Source organism: Brachyhypopomus gauderio, unplaced genomic scaffold, assembly GCF_052324685.1.
Source record: "Brachyhypopomus gauderio isolate BG-103 unplaced genomic scaffold, BGAUD_0.2 sc37, whole genome shotgun sequence".
Classification (NCBI taxonomy): domain Eukaryota; kingdom Metazoa; phylum Chordata; class Actinopteri; order Gymnotiformes; family Hypopomidae; genus Brachyhypopomus; species Brachyhypopomus gauderio.
The window spans coordinates 975,748-992,869 of record NW_027506867.1 but is presented as its reverse complement, the minus strand read 5'-3'; the positions used below and the strand labels follow the sequence as shown (position 1 = coordinate 992,869).

The following is a 17,122-nucleotide window of genomic DNA, read 5'->3' as shown; positions in this document are numbered from 1 at the left end:
ATTGCAGAGGTGACAGCAGTTATTTTAAATAACATTATCCACAATTTAAAATCCGCCTATTCCTGAGTTGTAGGTGGTTGTTTATGTTGCCAGAAATTAGAATTTGCATATTTTGGCACTTTTGCTATAACTGTCTTAAAGCTATTGAAGAACGAATTCTGAATATGCGAACGTGAAACCAACTTTACTGCAGTATTTGAAGCAACGTGCACGAAATCTCTGCATGCATCTGACCACCTTCAAATAAGTCTTTAATTAAACTAGTATGTGGTTCCAGTCCGGTCATGTTGTCTATAACAATATAGACCAGGGGTCGGCAACATATGGCACGCATGCCACCTTTGGCACGCGGAGGCATAATCAGTGGCACGCGACACGCTGGACCAGCATCAGCAAAAAAAAAATGAATAATAAAAAATCTCAGACAGAGAGCATGATCCTCCAATTGAAATCGCTCCGCAACGTTCTGCTCAGCGGAGGCATTTATACTTGGCGATCTATCGCGATATATAATAATTTGTGTCCTTTTAGCCCCCCCCCAACAATTTAAACTCGTTACTCGGCACGCTCATTGACTAGACATGTTAAAGTTGGCACTCCATGTCTCAAAGGTTGCTGACCCCTGATATAGACTATGTTCCAATCAGAGTAGAACAAGTAACACTGCAGTGCACTCCCGTGCAAACGAAGCCCACGAAGAATAAACAAATCAGTAACTTCCAGGGCACACAAATGGGTCAAGTTAAAAAATCAAAATCAATTTCGGCTCTGAATCTGTTTTTTTATTTTGCTATTTTTGTTTGGATTATCAAATAAAAAACAGAAAAATCCAAGCCTGATTTGTTTTTATATTCAAAACGAAAAACAAAATAATGAATTGTTTTTTTGATTTTCCGATTTTTGATTTTCAGTTGAATATCAAATGAACGAATGATACTCTGATTCTCTCCCCCTATCAGGACTGTGATGCCCCCGCAGAATGTTGGTGATTGGTGGGCCCACTGTTCATTTACAGAGGGCCTGGCAGTTATAATTCAGCGCAATACCAATTTCAAATGACAGTAAAATTGACCAATCATATGTAGCCTGTCTAATCGAGGGCTACTTTTTGTGTGTGTCACGTCACAGATTAACGAGGGGGTGTGGTCTTGCAGGCACATTTATGGACACCTATGGGGTTCTAAGCAGATAGTAATTTGCTGGCTAAGCTAAGGGTAGGAGCAGCGTGGCTGAAGATACTTCAGAGAGAGTGAGAGTGAGTACTCAGGAATTCCCAGGGGTGAGCGGCTGTGAACGACATTGTGCCTGGTGACGTGATCTGAGAGGTAGGCTGGCTTTTATATTAGAAAATGTGAACAATCCACTTCTACATGTTTTATGAGGGTTAATTTGCACTGTTTGTTTCTTGTGGCTAAGCAGCAACTTGCATGTAGTTATCCTGATTAACCGTGAGTGTTATTATCAGACTCAAGCTGCTATCCTGTCCATGGGTGAAGTTAGCATCCCACCCTGATGAAGTGAAGATCACTGCGTCAGTGTTTGCCAGCTGCTGTTTTCTTATCATTTTTATAACTTTGTGATTTTTATTTTTTCTCAAAATTGACCAGTGCATGATAAAACGATGTTTTTGCCTGCCGTGTCTTGCAAGTTTTCAATAAATGTAAGGGAGCTTGGGAGACTGTTTTTTTAATAGCATTAAAAAAGCAAAAATGTCAATGGCTTCAGAAAAGAGAAAAAATTATATAAAATATCTAAAAAAAAATCTATATTTTTAGATATATTAGTTTAAAATACAAATAGGAAGACAGTTAGTTACTGTCTTCGTGGTCCAAGCTGTCATCTTTCTGCTCTTTGTCTTTGGGGGGTCTGGTTTTTGTCTGTATGTGTCTTGTTCTATATTGTTGAAGAGGATAGAAAGTTTGATTTGTTAATAGGTGATTCGTGTGATGGGATGTTAAACTGAATTTGAATTCACGTTACGTAAACATCTTACCATTCTTGCCGAAATCAGCTGTTGCAGATAGTGTTTCACTTGCTGCCTTGGTTTTTGTGACTTCTTCTAAAAGTTGCTCTTTCTTTCTGCAACATTTTGACTGTTTGCTGAAGTCCCGCATTTACTTTCTTCAATCGCGATATCATTACCATAATATCGGTGGACACAGTACAAAGTTGCTGTGCTGTTTCTTCTTTGTTGTTGGGTCACGGCATTTATACTGTCAATAACAGACAAAATTGTATGCATGCGAGATGTGCAGATATACAGTGGTATTAAAAGTAGGGCTACACGATTAATCGTATTTTTATCGTTATCGCGATATGAAGTTTCACGATAAACACATCGAAAGAGCCACGATAACTCCTTGAATAACAGCAAACTCAAATCGCATTATCCTCGTCCAGCAATAGAGGGAGCTAATCACGCTGCAGACTATGATCACGTGACGTAAGTAGGCAAGAGGCAGAGTGAGGTGAACACGCTCATCAGACACGCGATTTGGTTTAAGCCTGGTTTACACTTGACGCGGCGCGAGGGTCCGCAAGGCAAAAATAACGTAATCGCTGTGGCTTCGCCCGTGCGTGATGGCCTCGCGCGCTGTCGATTCACAAGGTCACCTCGAATTTTGTAAGTTCGCGCGCGCCGCGTCTCGGCGCAATAAGAAGTCATGTTTGCAGGGTCCATACACCTTTACAAGGTGGCATTAAAGCACTTGTACGTTACTTTCAAGGTCCATTTCAATATTTCCCAGCACGTTAAACTTAATTGAGTTAAATATATATATATATATATATATATATATATACTCTAAATGATTCAAAATAATTCGCATTTTTATCACATTATTTAATGGTTGTTTATTTTCAAAACGCCCAGTCTTAACGTCTTCGTTCTCTCATGTTTCGACCTGGAATTACAAGAGGCTCGTATTTGTTAACGTAATACAAGTAGTGTTGCCACCAGTCCCGGTTTTCCCGGGCCGTCCCGGTTTGTCCCGTTTTTTCTTCTTTTTAATATTCGGTGCTGGAAAAAAAAACTAGGTTAGTTCAAATCACGATTCAGACTGTTTCTGCACACTTTAAATTTATTTTTTTCTCGCCGTGTTAAACCCCTCCGGTAACGTTTTACGTTCGCGCCCCCCCCGTCAACAGATTACACTCGCTCAGTATGACGGTGTCCTTGTTTTGTCAGACCTAGGTGGCTCAGTCAGACAGATATTTGTTGTGAAACGAAGTAGTTACAATTTCAAGTACTTTAGCCTAAATTCCAGCACTTTTCAAACCTGAAACACAAAGCAACATTAAAATTGGTCAGGTAAATGTTCATTCCCCTGTATTTGAGGGGTGTTTTTTATACAACTAGGCCTACATATTGTTTCAGACAACACTGCAAAGAATGTGACATGGCAAGATTAAACGCTTCCGCCGTTTGCGGAGGTTCACGCGAGGTGTGCAAAGTTGTGCGCTACGGTCACTCGTGAAAGTATAAACCTAGATTTAATCTATTGTTGGAATAAACCTGCAAAATATTTGGAATTATTCTGGATTCATTACACAGTAAAAAACAAAACAAATTAACGTGCTGCTGTTCAGAGAGACACTACATTTCTGTATTTTAATTTATCGTGGTTCACATCGATATCGGGATATCCAACAATGTTATCGCACATCGCAATTCTAGTCCACATCGTGCACCCCTAATTAAAAGTATAATTTTAGATTAATGAAATGTGTCTTACAACAAGTAGCTGCAATCTGTCACGGATTCTGTCCGCCTCTGGATCCTTGGAATTTTAGATGGTGAAAGTAAGTTGGACATTTTCTAAAAGGAAGGTAAACTTGAGCATTAGTGTTTAGTTTAGTGAGAGTGGGCAATGTGAAACATGAGAACATTATCAAAGTTCCTTGGCATATTGATACACCCCTAATTTATAATTTACAAACAAATATGAAAACATTCGGAATAATTAAATGATACAGGTTTGTTACAATACATTTTTGTAGAGTTTTGGTTAGCATAATGAAATAATATAACAGTATTACCTTGTTGAGTAGTTTGAAAGGGTCTTGTACTTGTAGCTTGTTGAAGGTCAAAGGTGCAGATGTAAAAATCTTACCTTAGGGCTATGATTTAAAGGTAGACTGCATAGATGGTTACACCTTCTTATTCATTTTATAAATCAGCTGTGGGCGTGATGGAAGGAGTGGATTGGGTTGTCAATTAGATGTGGGCATGAGGGAGGAGTGGATTGGGGTGTGTCAACTACATGTAGGTATGTTATATGTCTAGTCAGATGTTGGTCTTCTTAAATCTGTTTTTGAAGTGAGGTTCACTGTGAATTTCTGCTGCTGTTGGAGTGAGTTCATCACATAGACTTTAGTCTACAGAGATTTTTTTCCAAGGTATGTAAACTTTGTTTGGTCATCCTATTTCTTTGGGTATTATTTAATTTCTATTCTTTTCTTTGATTTACTAAATTTGTGTTTCAAATGTTGGTTGTTGTTTGGTTGACATGTTTCTAACCTGGAAGACATTATCATGTTTAACTATGTTTTGTGATAGTTTGTTTGGATGTTTGTCACTAGTCGCCTCATCATGTTCTCAAATGGCCAGACTGCTCAGTCAAATGGTAATTGTTCCTGGAATTCACTTAACTATAGGAAAAGCACACTAGTTAAGGGTGGGACTGAAATGCCCCAGTGGTCTGACTCTGAATTTGAAATAGTAATTGGAAATATAGTCAAAAAACATGTTAATGAGCAAAAAAGGTCTGAGTACTTTTCTTGCAAAGGTTTTCCTACTGAGAATGAATGGTCTGTTACTGATTGTAAGACAGCTTTGGGTTATGATATCAAACATGACTCGGTGAAGGAATGTCTTTTAGTTCTAAAACAATACTGGGGGTATAAACGTAGGCACCTTGAGGAAAAGCTAGAGGAAGCTGAGGGGAAAAACCTAGAACTAACTAGCAAGTGTAAAAAGCATAAGGCATCTGCACTAAATGCCCAAAGTACATGTAAAAAGCTCCAGCAATCACTGACCAAGGTTGAACAGTTACATGCTAACTGTAAACCCAAGCGCCAGTGTTGACCTCCAGCTGTTGCTCCTCCTCCAGGCCTGTCATGCTACACAGAGGATGAAAATCCTCCGATGTTGGCTGGGTTGTATCCAGACTTAGATGCGTTCCACTCAGATGGAACTCTCTGATGAGGATTCTGAACCTCCTAAAAATACTGTACCTCAGATAAGACCAATTACAATCAGGTCTGCTGAGGTCTTCAGTAAGAGTGGTGAAGTCAAGGAGACAAGGGTCCATCCCTTTGGATGCAGCTACACTGGACAGATTGTCTAAAGAGTTTTAAACATCCGAGGGAAATAGGTCTTTATTTCATTGACCTTATGGAAAAGAAGAGAAACCTGTATTCACTTCATCCTAATGATGCTGTAGCAAAAGCAAGCCAGGTTCTTAACATTTTATGACAGTAGGAAACTTGCTAATAAAGTATCAGATGGTTTAGGTGATAATGGTCAGGATATTATTAGTTTTTACAGAATGGATTATCCATAAATGTCTCAAGACAACTAACTGTAAGCAAAGGAAGGGTGAATCAGCTATGGAGTTTTTTTGAGCGGTTTGAAAGAGTCTTCCTTCGTCACTGTGACATTGATTCTTACAGTAGTGACTGTGCTGATTGCACCACTGAGGGTCCACACTTTGGATGACTGGTCGACTCACTACGACCAGATCTTAGACAAGCTTTAGTGACAGCTGTTCCAAATTGGCGTAAAGTTAAATGGAGTGAGCTTAAAAGTGAACTAGACAGATTAAACATTGATCTACAGCCAGGCCATGTTTCTGCCTCTATACATGTCCTACAAGACAGTGGTTCTGGTGCAATCCCCCATCAAGTTTACCAACAAGAAAAATGAGTGTCACTATTGTCATAAAACTGGGCATTTTGCAAGGGGCTGTCGTAAGAAACGGGCAGACAGTTATAAAAGCCATGCAAGGACAAGAGACAGACATTCTGAGGGGTTTTCACAATGGGATACAATAGAGAACTCCTACCAGGGCATTTCACCAGAACAATCATCAATGCAATGTTTCTACCAACCACAGTGCATAAATTGCGAGCTTTCTTAGGCCTCTGCAACTACTGCAGACCCTGGATAGATTCTTATGGTGCGACTTAACAACCACTATACGATCTGCTTAAAGGTAATCCTGGGCAACACGATCCTCTTGTACACACAGACGACAACAGCCACTGCTTTTGTAAATTTGAAATCAGCCCTGATATCTGCACCAGCTCATGGCCTTTGTAATCCAATCAAGCCTTTCACTGTATTTGTACATGAAGACTGTGGTTTTATGACATCCTGCCTGACTCAGGAACATGGTGGTATACAGCGTCCAGTAGCTTATCACTCAGCTAAGTTAGATGCTGTGGCATGTGGAATGGGTCCATGTTTAAGAGCAGTACAGGCAGCTCAGAACCAGGTCCGTAGTGCTTGGGGCAAACCTGCTGAAGGTGGCCACACAATAATTCCAGGTCAATGGGTAATGGTGAGGAGACATGACAATCTCTAGAACCCAGATTCATGTTTCCCATTGTAAGGTCATGCCTGCTCCTCAGAAATAAACTTGAGGGTCACCAAAAGAGAAGGTGGGTGATGTACAGAGCCTCAAGGAAGAACTATGATTTCTATTATCATGGGGGTCACCCTTGAGGTGAAGACATCACAACAATGTGCATCGCCATAACAGCCTTCTCTAAGGGACAGTGGGGAGCAGCATGATGTGACAGTAGAATAAAACTTCTCAAATTTTCGATGATGAACAGATCACTGCGTATGCCTTTGTGTGTTTTACAGAACCACACAGCAGAGACGGTGATCCCATCTGCTCCAACCACCGCATTGACATCTGGATGATTTCCTGACTCGAAGGTGGAAAGAGTACTGAAAAATTGTAATTGAGTAAAAGTATCATTACTTTGCCTAAAATCTACTCAGAGTAAAAGTAAAATTACCCATCTCAAATTATATTTTAAATGAAGTAATTTTGTACTTTTACTCGAGTAAATTTTGAGTTACTTAGTTACTTTGTTATTTAATGCAGTGGTTCCCAAACTTTTTCGGCCGTGCCCCCCTTAGTAGATGAGAATATTTTTGCGCCCCCCCCTTACACACACCCCCCCCATATTGACACATGTGCACATGTTTTACTTCCAAGCTCTGCCCCCCACTTTGGAAACCACTGATTTATTACATGGATGAATCATGAACCAAATTCATCACAAGTTGTTTTAATCAATTTCAAAGCGTTTTTAAGTGCACATCCACACTTGCAAAAAGATCAGCTGGGCTCAGGAACATACTTCCTCACAGCACAAGGACAGTCACAACCTGTACCATAAAGTGCAAACAATTTTCAGTCCTATTGTCCAACGGACAACACTATGATAAGAATAAAGAAATTTAAATTACAAATTATTCAAAAAACAAAATGCACACAAAATTAAGTGCCCACAAGATGCCACAAATCAAACTAAAATGCAACAGGATTCCACTACTCACAATAAAATCCCACATCAAAAAAAAAAAAAAAATGCTCATAGGATCCAACTATTCAAAATACAGTGCCCACTGGATCCCACTATTCACAATAAAATGCCTACAGGTTGCCACAACTCAATATAAAATGACCACAGGATCCCATATCTCAAAATAAAACAAAATGCGCACAGTATTCCACTATTTAAAACGCTCACAGGATCCAACTATTCAAAATACAGTGCCCACAGGATTCCATTTTTCACAATAAAATGTCCACAGGATCCCACAGAACCTGATAGATCGAAGATTTAAAAATAGAATAGAATAGAAAGCCTTTGTCATTATACACAGCATACACAGTATACATAGTATAACGAGATTGTAAAGCTGCTCCTTACAAGTGTATGTAAACATATAATGACGAGAACAAGGTGCAATATGTAAACATATGATCGACAAAAACCTAAATAAATTAGCGTGCAAAGAAGGAAAGGTGCTGTTGTGCAAAGGGGTTTTCAAACATACAACAGAAGGCACACAGCCCACAGACAATCACAGTTTGTGCGGATTCCCATTTAGTATTGTGATCGCTTTTGGAAAGAAACTGTCCCTGAGTCTGTTTGTTTTGGCCGGTATGGACCTGTAGCGTCTGCCAGAAGGCAGCAGGTTGAAAAGGTGGTTGCCGGGGTGGGTATTTGTCCGTTACAATATTCCTGGCCCTGTTGGTCACCCTCTGCATTCTTTTCCTTTCAGCTTCTGTGCAGCTGGAGTGCCATACTGACACAGCATAGGTCAGTAGGCTCTCTATGGTGGAGCGGTAGAAGGTCACCAGCAGGCGTGTGCTTAGTTGCTCCTTCCGGAGCACCCTCAGGAAGTGTAGCCGCTGCTGGGCCTTCTTGACCAGTGCAGAGGTGTTGGCTGTCCAGGAGAGGTCTGCAGAGATGTGTACTCCTAGGAATTTGACACTCCACTCGCTCCACACATTCACCATTGATCTGCAGGGGGGCAGGGGTGGCCCTGTTCCGTCGGAAGTCCAGGATGAGTTCTTTGGTCTTGTTGATATTTAGTGCCAAGTTGTTAGTTGCACTCCACTCACCAAGTTTCATGACCTCTTCTCTGTAGGCTGTCTCGTCCCCCCCTGATATCAGTCCCACCACTGTTGTGTCATCTGCAAATTTCACAATGATGTTCTCTGGGTGGGCGGGGCTACAGTCGGATGTGTAGAGTGAATAGAGGAGTGGGCTGAGCACACAGCCCTGGGGGGAGCCTGTGCTTAGGGTGCAGACTGAGGAGAGATGAGGACCCAGTTTCACCTGTTGGGGACGGTTGATCAGAAAGTCCTTTATCCAGGAGCAGGTCAATAGTGGAAGCCCCGGATTGGCTAATTTGGGGATCAGGATGTCTGGTATTATGGTATTGAAGTATTGTACTGGTTGTATGGTACTGGTATTATGGTATTGAAGTATTGTACTGGTTGTATGGTACTGGTATTATGGTATTGAAGTATTGTACTGGTTGTATGGTACTGGTATTATGGTATTGAAGGCAGAGCTGTAGTCAATGAAAAGCATCCTGAGCTCCCCCGTTTCTCCAGGTGGCTAACTGCTGAATGGAGGGCGATGGATATTGCATCTTCTGTGGATCTGTTGGTCCGGTATGCAAACTGATGTGAGTCCATAGTAGGGGGGAGACAGGTTCTGATATGTTTCAGAACTAGTTTCTCAAAGCACTTTGTGATGACTGGGGTGAGTGCTACCGGGCGGAAGTCATTGAGGCTGGTTGTAGGTGATTTTTTTTTGGGGACTGGAATGATGCTGGCTGATTTCAAGCAAGCTGGGATGACTGCTTGTTCCACTGACAGGTTAAAGATTTTGGTGAAGACCTGTGCTAACTGGTCAGTACATGCCTTAAAAGATGCACGTATTCATTTAGAAGCTGAATTGTGTTCTATAAATGCGCTGAGGTAGTTTTAACTTGCGATATGGTGGATGCAGTGGAGAAAATAATGTAATGTTTGTGAAGTTTGTTTAATTTATTTTAGGTGTTAATAGTATTCTTGTTATGCACAAACTGGCGTGTTAGTTGTCATTTATTTCTTATTTCATTACATATATGGTTAGCTAAACATGGAATTTATTTTTACTTTCATGTGTAAACCGTTACATCTGGTTTTTTTCCCCTCTGATGTAAACACTTGCGCTGCTACGGTTGTATTATGGGATTCCACGAGATCTGATAGTGTAATATAATTGCATAGTATGATATTGCACTGGATCTAGTATAGAATCCGTGAATCTGGTGACATGTCACGCACTGTTTTGTGTGTTCTGTGAATTCGGACATGGTAGATGCTGGTGAATCTTTATTTTGCGTATTGTTCAGTATGGATGTATGCAGTGTTGGACACAGCCCCAGTTTTTAAGGCAGAAATTGTTGCATGGCATCACGTTACGTGTTTAATATACTGTCATCATATTTAAATACCATGGTAAACCGACATACCGTTACACAACCCAACCCTAATTGCTGAGAGATGACGGAACTACAGGTTGTAGACTGCTATCTTTTGTTGTGTTTGTTTACTGAGGTCTGCTAGTTGCTGTATTATATAATTTATATTCCTATGCTGAAGTATAGGGTGTATATATAACCCGTTTTGTTCTTGTGTTATTAGCATTAGCTGTCTTTTTTCAGGAGAGTACTTATCATTTGAAGTTTATTTGTGACCAATTCACTCATGTTCTCATGTGAACAATGGCCAATGTATTTTGTGTAACAATGTTTTCTGTATGTGTAAAATGTCTTTTTGACACCCACATACAATGTACACACTATAGGCAAAAGTAATGGAACACCCACATAGAATTTATACTATATAGACAAAATTGTCATGTATTATAGTTGTAGCTAGTAGTATGGTTTATGGAGTGTAATCATAAGTATAATGTGCTTGTATAGATTGCTTGTGGTACAGTTCTTTTTCTAATGAAACTGTTACTGTGTTTATTACAGATGCCGTGTACTAAAGCCTCTAAGCGTTCAGCAGCAGCCAAGAAGAGGATGGCACGTAGGCGTGCTGTGGCTCAGAATGACAGGGTTAGGCCTCCCTATGATGAAAAGGCTGTAAGAGGGTCTTTTCATCAAGGGCACACAAGGTTTGGTGAGAATGGTAATAGACAATGTGTTGCTAACAGTGTCACAGCCATAATGATGTGTACACTAAAAAAATTGATTAACACAATTCAGCTGATCTCCATTCACCAAAACATTATCTACATCTGATGTGGTCCAGGTAAAGTGATGAGCTATTTACTGGATTGTTTAATGTAAATGATTATGGAGAAATGCAGAATCTGTACGTGTCATGATGAAGCAATAGTTGCTGCGTTGTCACTATACGCTTTCTGTTTATTCACTGTAAAGCAGAATACGTGTGCTATCATGAAAAGCAATTCATGGTTTGCAGTTTTTGATTCACATGCCCGAAATGTACAAGGTGAGCTGGATATGGATTCAGGTAAAAGTTTATTATCTTACTATGCTAACATGGAGGATCTTGTACATTACATTAACAGACTGGGAACGTCTTAAATGCAGACAGCCGTTTGAAGTGACTGGTGTTTTAGTTGTGAATTACAGAGACATGATGCCAGAAGTGTGTGCAAGAAACACCTCTATGACTGCAGATTTACAGGTGAGAGAAATCAACCGTCACGAAAGCCGCAATGATGGACATGGTGAAAGTGTACAAGGTAAGCGCAAAGCGTGTCGCAATGAATGTATTTTCTGGTCAAATGATCAGACGAGTTGTATTAGTAAGAAGCGAACACCAGTGATTACTGCTGCCAATGAGAATGTTAGTACAAACAATGACATCATATTTTTGGATCTGTCTGATTCCGAAAGATTTCAGTTCACGCCTTTAACAGTGCAGAGACAGAAACGCTTATGCTTAAAACTAAACATAGTTTATAATGACAAACAGCTGAATGAAGCCGTATATATAGATGAACCATGTGAAACTGAAACCATCACTCGCTTTTGCTATTAGTGGCAGTGAAACAGAACACTGAAAAATCAGACGTGCTGTTACACACATGGAGAGAAATAAGGATACTTGTGTACATCAGCTTAGACAAGAATACTGTTCAGTTTCAGATTATATTACTAAAAGCAGAGTTAAATATTTTGGAACTTGGGCCACTGAGGTAATATATAAAATAGGATGGGGTAGATTTAACTTGGTCATCAAGCCATCTTGACAGGTTTATTGCCCCCCAATAAAACTTTATGACCCCTCCCCCTTATCGTACTTTGTACATTGTGAGCATGAGATCTAATTGTAATTGTTTAGATTATTATCAGGAGTCACTAAAAATGCTGTTCTTTGAAGTAATATGAGTGTGTGTGTGTGGGTGCCGGAGCGTCTAACTGGGGCCAAATATTTGTTTTTTTTTGTTTATTTTAGTTTTCTCATTTGTTGAGAGCATGTTGTATTTTTATTTACAGCTATAGTGTTTGGAGAATCTAGTGTCGTGAGACCGGTGGCAATAGTGACGCCCAGAATTCGTTTGACCCTGCAAGTAAGTAAGTAGAGAGAAAATAATTTATATTTAATTATCAATTATTTAGATATATGTTAACTGTATTGAACATTTACTTATTTTCTTCATTAGATACGCCTGTTGAAGAGCCTGTCGAGGAGGACATTACAGATCACCTGGAAGCGGGTTACACGCCTCCTGATATTAACAACGACGAAGCGGTTTACACGCCTCCCGGTAAGATTTTAAAAACAAAATGTATTTATTATACTTTTTTAACGGGGGAATAATCGAAACTCATTATTTTTATGCATTGTTTTCAGCATCGGACTCCGAGGACGGTTATACCGACGAAGAACTTGAGCCACCCTACATAACTCTTTTGGGTGGGGAAGAGGAGTACCCTAACGACCTTTTTATTCAATATATGCAAGTGAAGGACACATTGGTTTTTGCTTTGGAGGACTTGGGTTTTAGTGAGCGGCAAGGGGGAGCTCCACCACTATCTGTTTGCAGCTATACGCCTTGTTCAGGAGTTTTGGCGCATCATTGACCACATTCACATGCGGTAGGCTCGAACTTCTTAACCCTTTGTGTGTGTTTTTGCTGAGTTTTTTTTTTTTATCTTATCATTGTTAGCAACTTGTCTGACAAATCCAGCTATGTAAATACCGATTTAATCAATATTGTAAATGAATTACCAAATGTAATACTGTCTGCTACAAACCACCGGGGTTTTGATGAGCTGCGTAGCGTACCTGATGAGTTGGATCTAATCAACCAGAGTTGGCTCAGTTTACAGAATAGTGTTGTAAAAGCACCGCATGATATCTTTGATGAAATAAATCAGAATTTGATGGCAATGGATGTTGAGAATAATATTGCTTCTAGTTGTCATTTTTCTTTGGGTCAGAGTTTAAATGTTGATGCTGATGAGGGTTGTTCGATTATCGCTCTCAGACCGGGTTGCTGTCCAATTAGGTCTTTGCATGGGACGCTAAATGAGCCCGCTAGCACAGAGATATTAACGAATACGCCTAGTTATAATGAGGCAAGAGGAGCCATCAGATATTTTAAATTATATTAACGGGGTACCGGCCGATCTCTCTGCCGATAACAGCATGTTTGATCAAATCGAGAGCATGCTCGACAGTATTGATGAGGCTGAGTTGATGGTTAGCGATGAGCCTAGCACTCAGCAGAGTGGGTGTGGTTCTCGTTCAGAGGGTACAGGCGCGTGTATAACCAAGAGGCCGCGTTTTAACAATACCGAGCTTCGAAGAGGCAAATTTTTCTGCTCTGATCCAAAACGTTGACAGCTTTGCAGAATTTTTCGTAATAGTTTTGGAAGCTAGATGGGCTGCTGGACGAGGCTAACCCCTTAATTTCTGAAGGGGATGTGGTTACAGGGGCGATTCGCGGAGACACGATTGATGTGGCGTCACGCGTACCTGTTGACGATGGTAGGGTAGAATTGGATAATTTTCTAGCATAATTTGAAAATGCAATTCAAAGTATTATCAGACCGTACTTTCGAAATTGTTATTCAGATTGTTCATACCCCTAGAGGTGGAGCCGGAAGGAAACGTAAATTAGCGGATCTGCTGGAATCAGAAATTGTTTGTAAAAAGTTATGTCTTCCATAACATAAATAATAACTTGTTTCGCATTATGTGTAGTGCAGTTATTGAATCCTGAAAAGAACAATTTCGACGTGGAGGCGTTGGCTATCAAATTACGGAATGATGTTGGTCTAATTGCTGAGCATATGGTTAGTTTTGCTGATGTACCTTTGTTTGAACAGCATCTGGGGTGTAAAATTGTGGTTCTGTATTGTGACATGTCAAAGAAAGGATACAGTTTTTTTCAAACCAGCGAGTTACCTCATGATAGAACAATCTTCATGTATCTGCAAAAGAACCATTATTATGGGGTGAAGAACATCAAGGCATTGTTGGGTAGTGAATATTTCTGTAAATTCTGCTATGCTACATACAGTCATAAAATAGGTCACAAATGTGTTTACCATTGTAATGTTTGTCTTGATGCTGAATTCTACAAGCACAGTGAGGGAAAAGTTAACCCGCTGCGTGGACTGTCAAAGGTTGTGCAGATCACGGTATTATGACGCACACAAGTGTCAGACGTCTGAGGTAGGTAGTAGCTTATGTAGCAGAGTGTTTTACTGCAGAAACTGTAACAAGGTATTTGATATAGCGTTATCAGGTCGCATGAAGCATAAGTGTGCAGAGCAGCGTTGTAAGCTCTGTGGTGAGACGATTGATTCGTCACATGATCACCAGTGTTTCATTCAACCATTGCCGGAGAAAGAACCTAGTGAAAAGCTCATCTTTTATGATCTAGAATGTCACCAAGCAACAAGTAAACATGTTGCTAACTTTATCTGTTGTATGGATTTTAAAGGGGATACATGGACTGCTGCTGGGGAGGATTGTGTGAAGCTTTTCTTCAGTAGATTTAGAAAGAAGAAATTTTCAGGGTACACGTTTGTAGCTCACAACGCTAGGGGTTATGACTCGTATCTGCTGTTCAACTATCTTGTCAAGCAGGGAATTGCGCCCACCATTATCGCGCAGGGCAGTAAGATGTTTTACCGATGATTCATTCAATCAGAGGTTTATTGACAGCCAGAGTTTTCTGCCTATGAGGCTGGCAGCCATGCCGCGTACGATGGGGTTTGCGACAGAAATCAAAGGGCATTTTCCCCATTGATTTAATATTCCAGAAAATCAAGGCTATGCTGGGCCTTACCCCGCCCCTGATTTCTATGATGCTGACAACATGATGGGGAAAGACATAGATGAGTTTTACCGCTGGTATGAGACTGTAAAAGATGGTGTCTTTGATTTTTTGAAGATTTTGAGAAATGCATGCATGATCTTCAGACGTGAAATCTTAGACAGCTCAAACGTTGATCCGTTTAGCTGCATCACTATAGCTAGCGTCTGTTTAAAAATTTTCAGAACGCGCTTTTTAACTAGGAACACCATGGCCATTCCTCCTTTGGATCTGTATATAAATAGACAAAAGACATTCTCAACACCTGCTATTCAGTGGCTAGAATTCTTAATGCGTAGCCAGAACATTCACATACAACACGCTCTCAATGGTGGTGAAGTATGGTTCGGCAGATACGCTGTAGACGGCTATTATGAGGCAGGAGATGGGGTAGGAAATGTCTATGAATTCTTAGGATGTTCAAAGTGTTTCGCGCCGTACGTCCTACACCCCTTATACAAGGACATGTCTTACGGGGAGGTGAGAGAGAGAACACTGGACAGAATCCATTACCTGAAACACACCCATAAGGTACAGGTGACTGTATTGTGGGAGCATGAGTGGTTAGAAATGAGAAAATCTGATGATGGTGTGAAATGCCTTCTCAGCACTTTCGATATGCCTGAACGATTGAACCCACATGATGTGCTGTTTGGTGGGAGGACGAACGCACTCCACCTCCACTATGTGGCACAGCCGGGTGAGAACATTTGAGTATTATGATTTCACCGCACCCAACGATCATTTTTAAAGACTTTGAACCGTTGGAGAATTACTTTGGCATTTTCAGAATCAAAGTGCTTCCCCCTAGAGGTCTGTGGATGCCTGTCCTGCCATTCCGTGTGGGGGGGAAGCTGTTTCCTCTCTGTAGAGAATGCGCGATCGCTGGGATGTCAAATTGCCAGCACAGTGATGCTGAACGGGCTCTAACTGGTATGTGGTCTAGCATAGAAGTTTTGAAAGCTCTGGGGCTGGGGTATATGGTTATCAATTTTTGAGGTGTGGCACTTTCCAGCAAACTCATCAGCGCTATTTTCGGGTTACATCAAGATGTTTTTAAAAACAAAACAGGAGAGCTCAGGCTACCCGGCATGGGTCAAGAACAGTGATGATGAAATGGAGTACATACGCCTGTACAGCCAGCGCGAAGGCATCATGTTGCAGCCTGAAAATATTACCCAAAACCCCGAGATCTGTGGCAAAGCTGGCTCTGAATTCTCTTTGGGGTAAACTATGCCAGAGAGCTGACAGATTAAACACCACTCTTGTTACGGAGCCTGAATCATTTTTACAGTTCATGTTCTCTGAAACGTATAATGTCAGCAGCTTCATATTTGTGACTGACGATGTGGCATTGGTTCAATGGCGCTATGCCGATCAGAGATGTTTGGATCCTGGTCATTCAAATGTTTTTATAGGTCTTTTTACCACTGCCTATGCCCGGTTAGAGCTCTACAGAGTTATGGAGAAACTTCAGCGGCGTGTGCTGTACACAGACACTGACTCTATTGTTTTTGTTTCGTGCGAGGGTGATGGTAAATCTGTGCTTGGAGATTTCTTAGGTGATCTTACTAGTGAGTTGGCAGACGGTGATCATATCGTGAAGTTTGAGAGTGGCGGTCCAAAGACCTACGGCTTCCGCACGGCTCAAGGCCAGACGGTGTTGAAAGTTAAGGGGATCACATTAAATTACAACACCAGTAAAATAGTTAACCTGAAATCTCCAACAGATCTGGTTGATACGCATCTTAAAGATCTGAGTCAATCAAAAGAGCTCATGACATCACGAAACCAGATATGGCGAGATAAAAACGGTTTTCACTTAAGAAATAAACCATTATTGAAAAGATTCAGAGTCGTGTATGATAAGCGCATACTTGTGTCTGATTTTACCACTGTGCCTTATGGTTTTTGACATCTCTAGCGGTCCTCTGTGTGCTGTAGTGCTGGTAGGGAGAAACCCTGGTGTGTTTAATATATTTTATTTTAATTATTATTTTTAATTGTTATTTTGTTCTTTTTTAAGTACATTATTGTGAATATCTGTAAATATGAATCACTGTGATGGTTTTGATGCTAGGTTACAACATCCTTTTTCATGCATTGTAAGCCGGCCTAGCAATAGCAGGAAATCTTTTTTTATTAAAACTTTTAGATAATTGTGCCATGACATACACGTGTTCCTGATAACATTGTTTGGTGTTACAGCTGCTGGCAGCTGCTG

General features: G+C 40.6%; 1 protein-coding gene across 10 annotated transcripts; it reads left to right on the top strand.

Annotated features, from left to right (window-relative positions):
• Positions 1 to 1,091: 1,091 nt before the first annotated feature.
• On the top strand, positions 1,092 to 17,122 carry LOC143485710 (uncharacterized). Of its 10 annotated transcripts, none has more exons than XM_076985247.1 (8): positions 1,092 to 1,325; positions 6,872 to 6,968; positions 10,568 to 10,847; positions 10,982 to 11,051; positions 11,242 to 11,307; positions 12,065 to 12,142; positions 12,232 to 12,336; positions 12,423 to 17,122. In XM_076985247.1, exons 4-8 carry the CDS (start codon positions 10,997 to 10,999, stop codon positions 12,650 to 12,652), a joined length of 534 nt encoding a protein of 177 aa, XP_076841362.1. In that variant the 5' UTR covers positions 1,092 to 1,325; positions 6,872 to 6,968; positions 10,568 to 10,847; positions 10,982 to 10,996; the 3' UTR covers positions 12,653 to 17,122. The 10 variants fall into 10 exon arrangements, 5 of the variants coding, with proteins under 5 accessions (XP_076841362.1, XP_076841361.1, XP_076841359.1 ...); XM_076985246.1 differs by having other exon boundaries at positions 11,182 to 11,307; XM_076985244.1 differs by having other exon boundaries at positions 10,982 to 11,307.

Bases quoted from the DNA above. Each gene is read 5' to 3' on its own strand.
- LOC143485710 (XM_076985243.1), top strand. From the start codon at position 10,886: ATGATTATGGAGAAATGCAGAATCTGTACGTGTCATGATGAAGCAATA. The intron at 11,052-11,181 runs GTGAGCTGGATA...CTGGTGTTTTAG, and splicing joins ACATGCCCGAAATGTACAAG to TTGTGAATTACAGAGACATG. The intron at 11,308-12,064 runs GTAAGCGCAAAG...TTTTATTTACAG, and splicing joins ACATGGTGAAAGTGTACAAG to CTATAGTGTTTGGAGAATCT.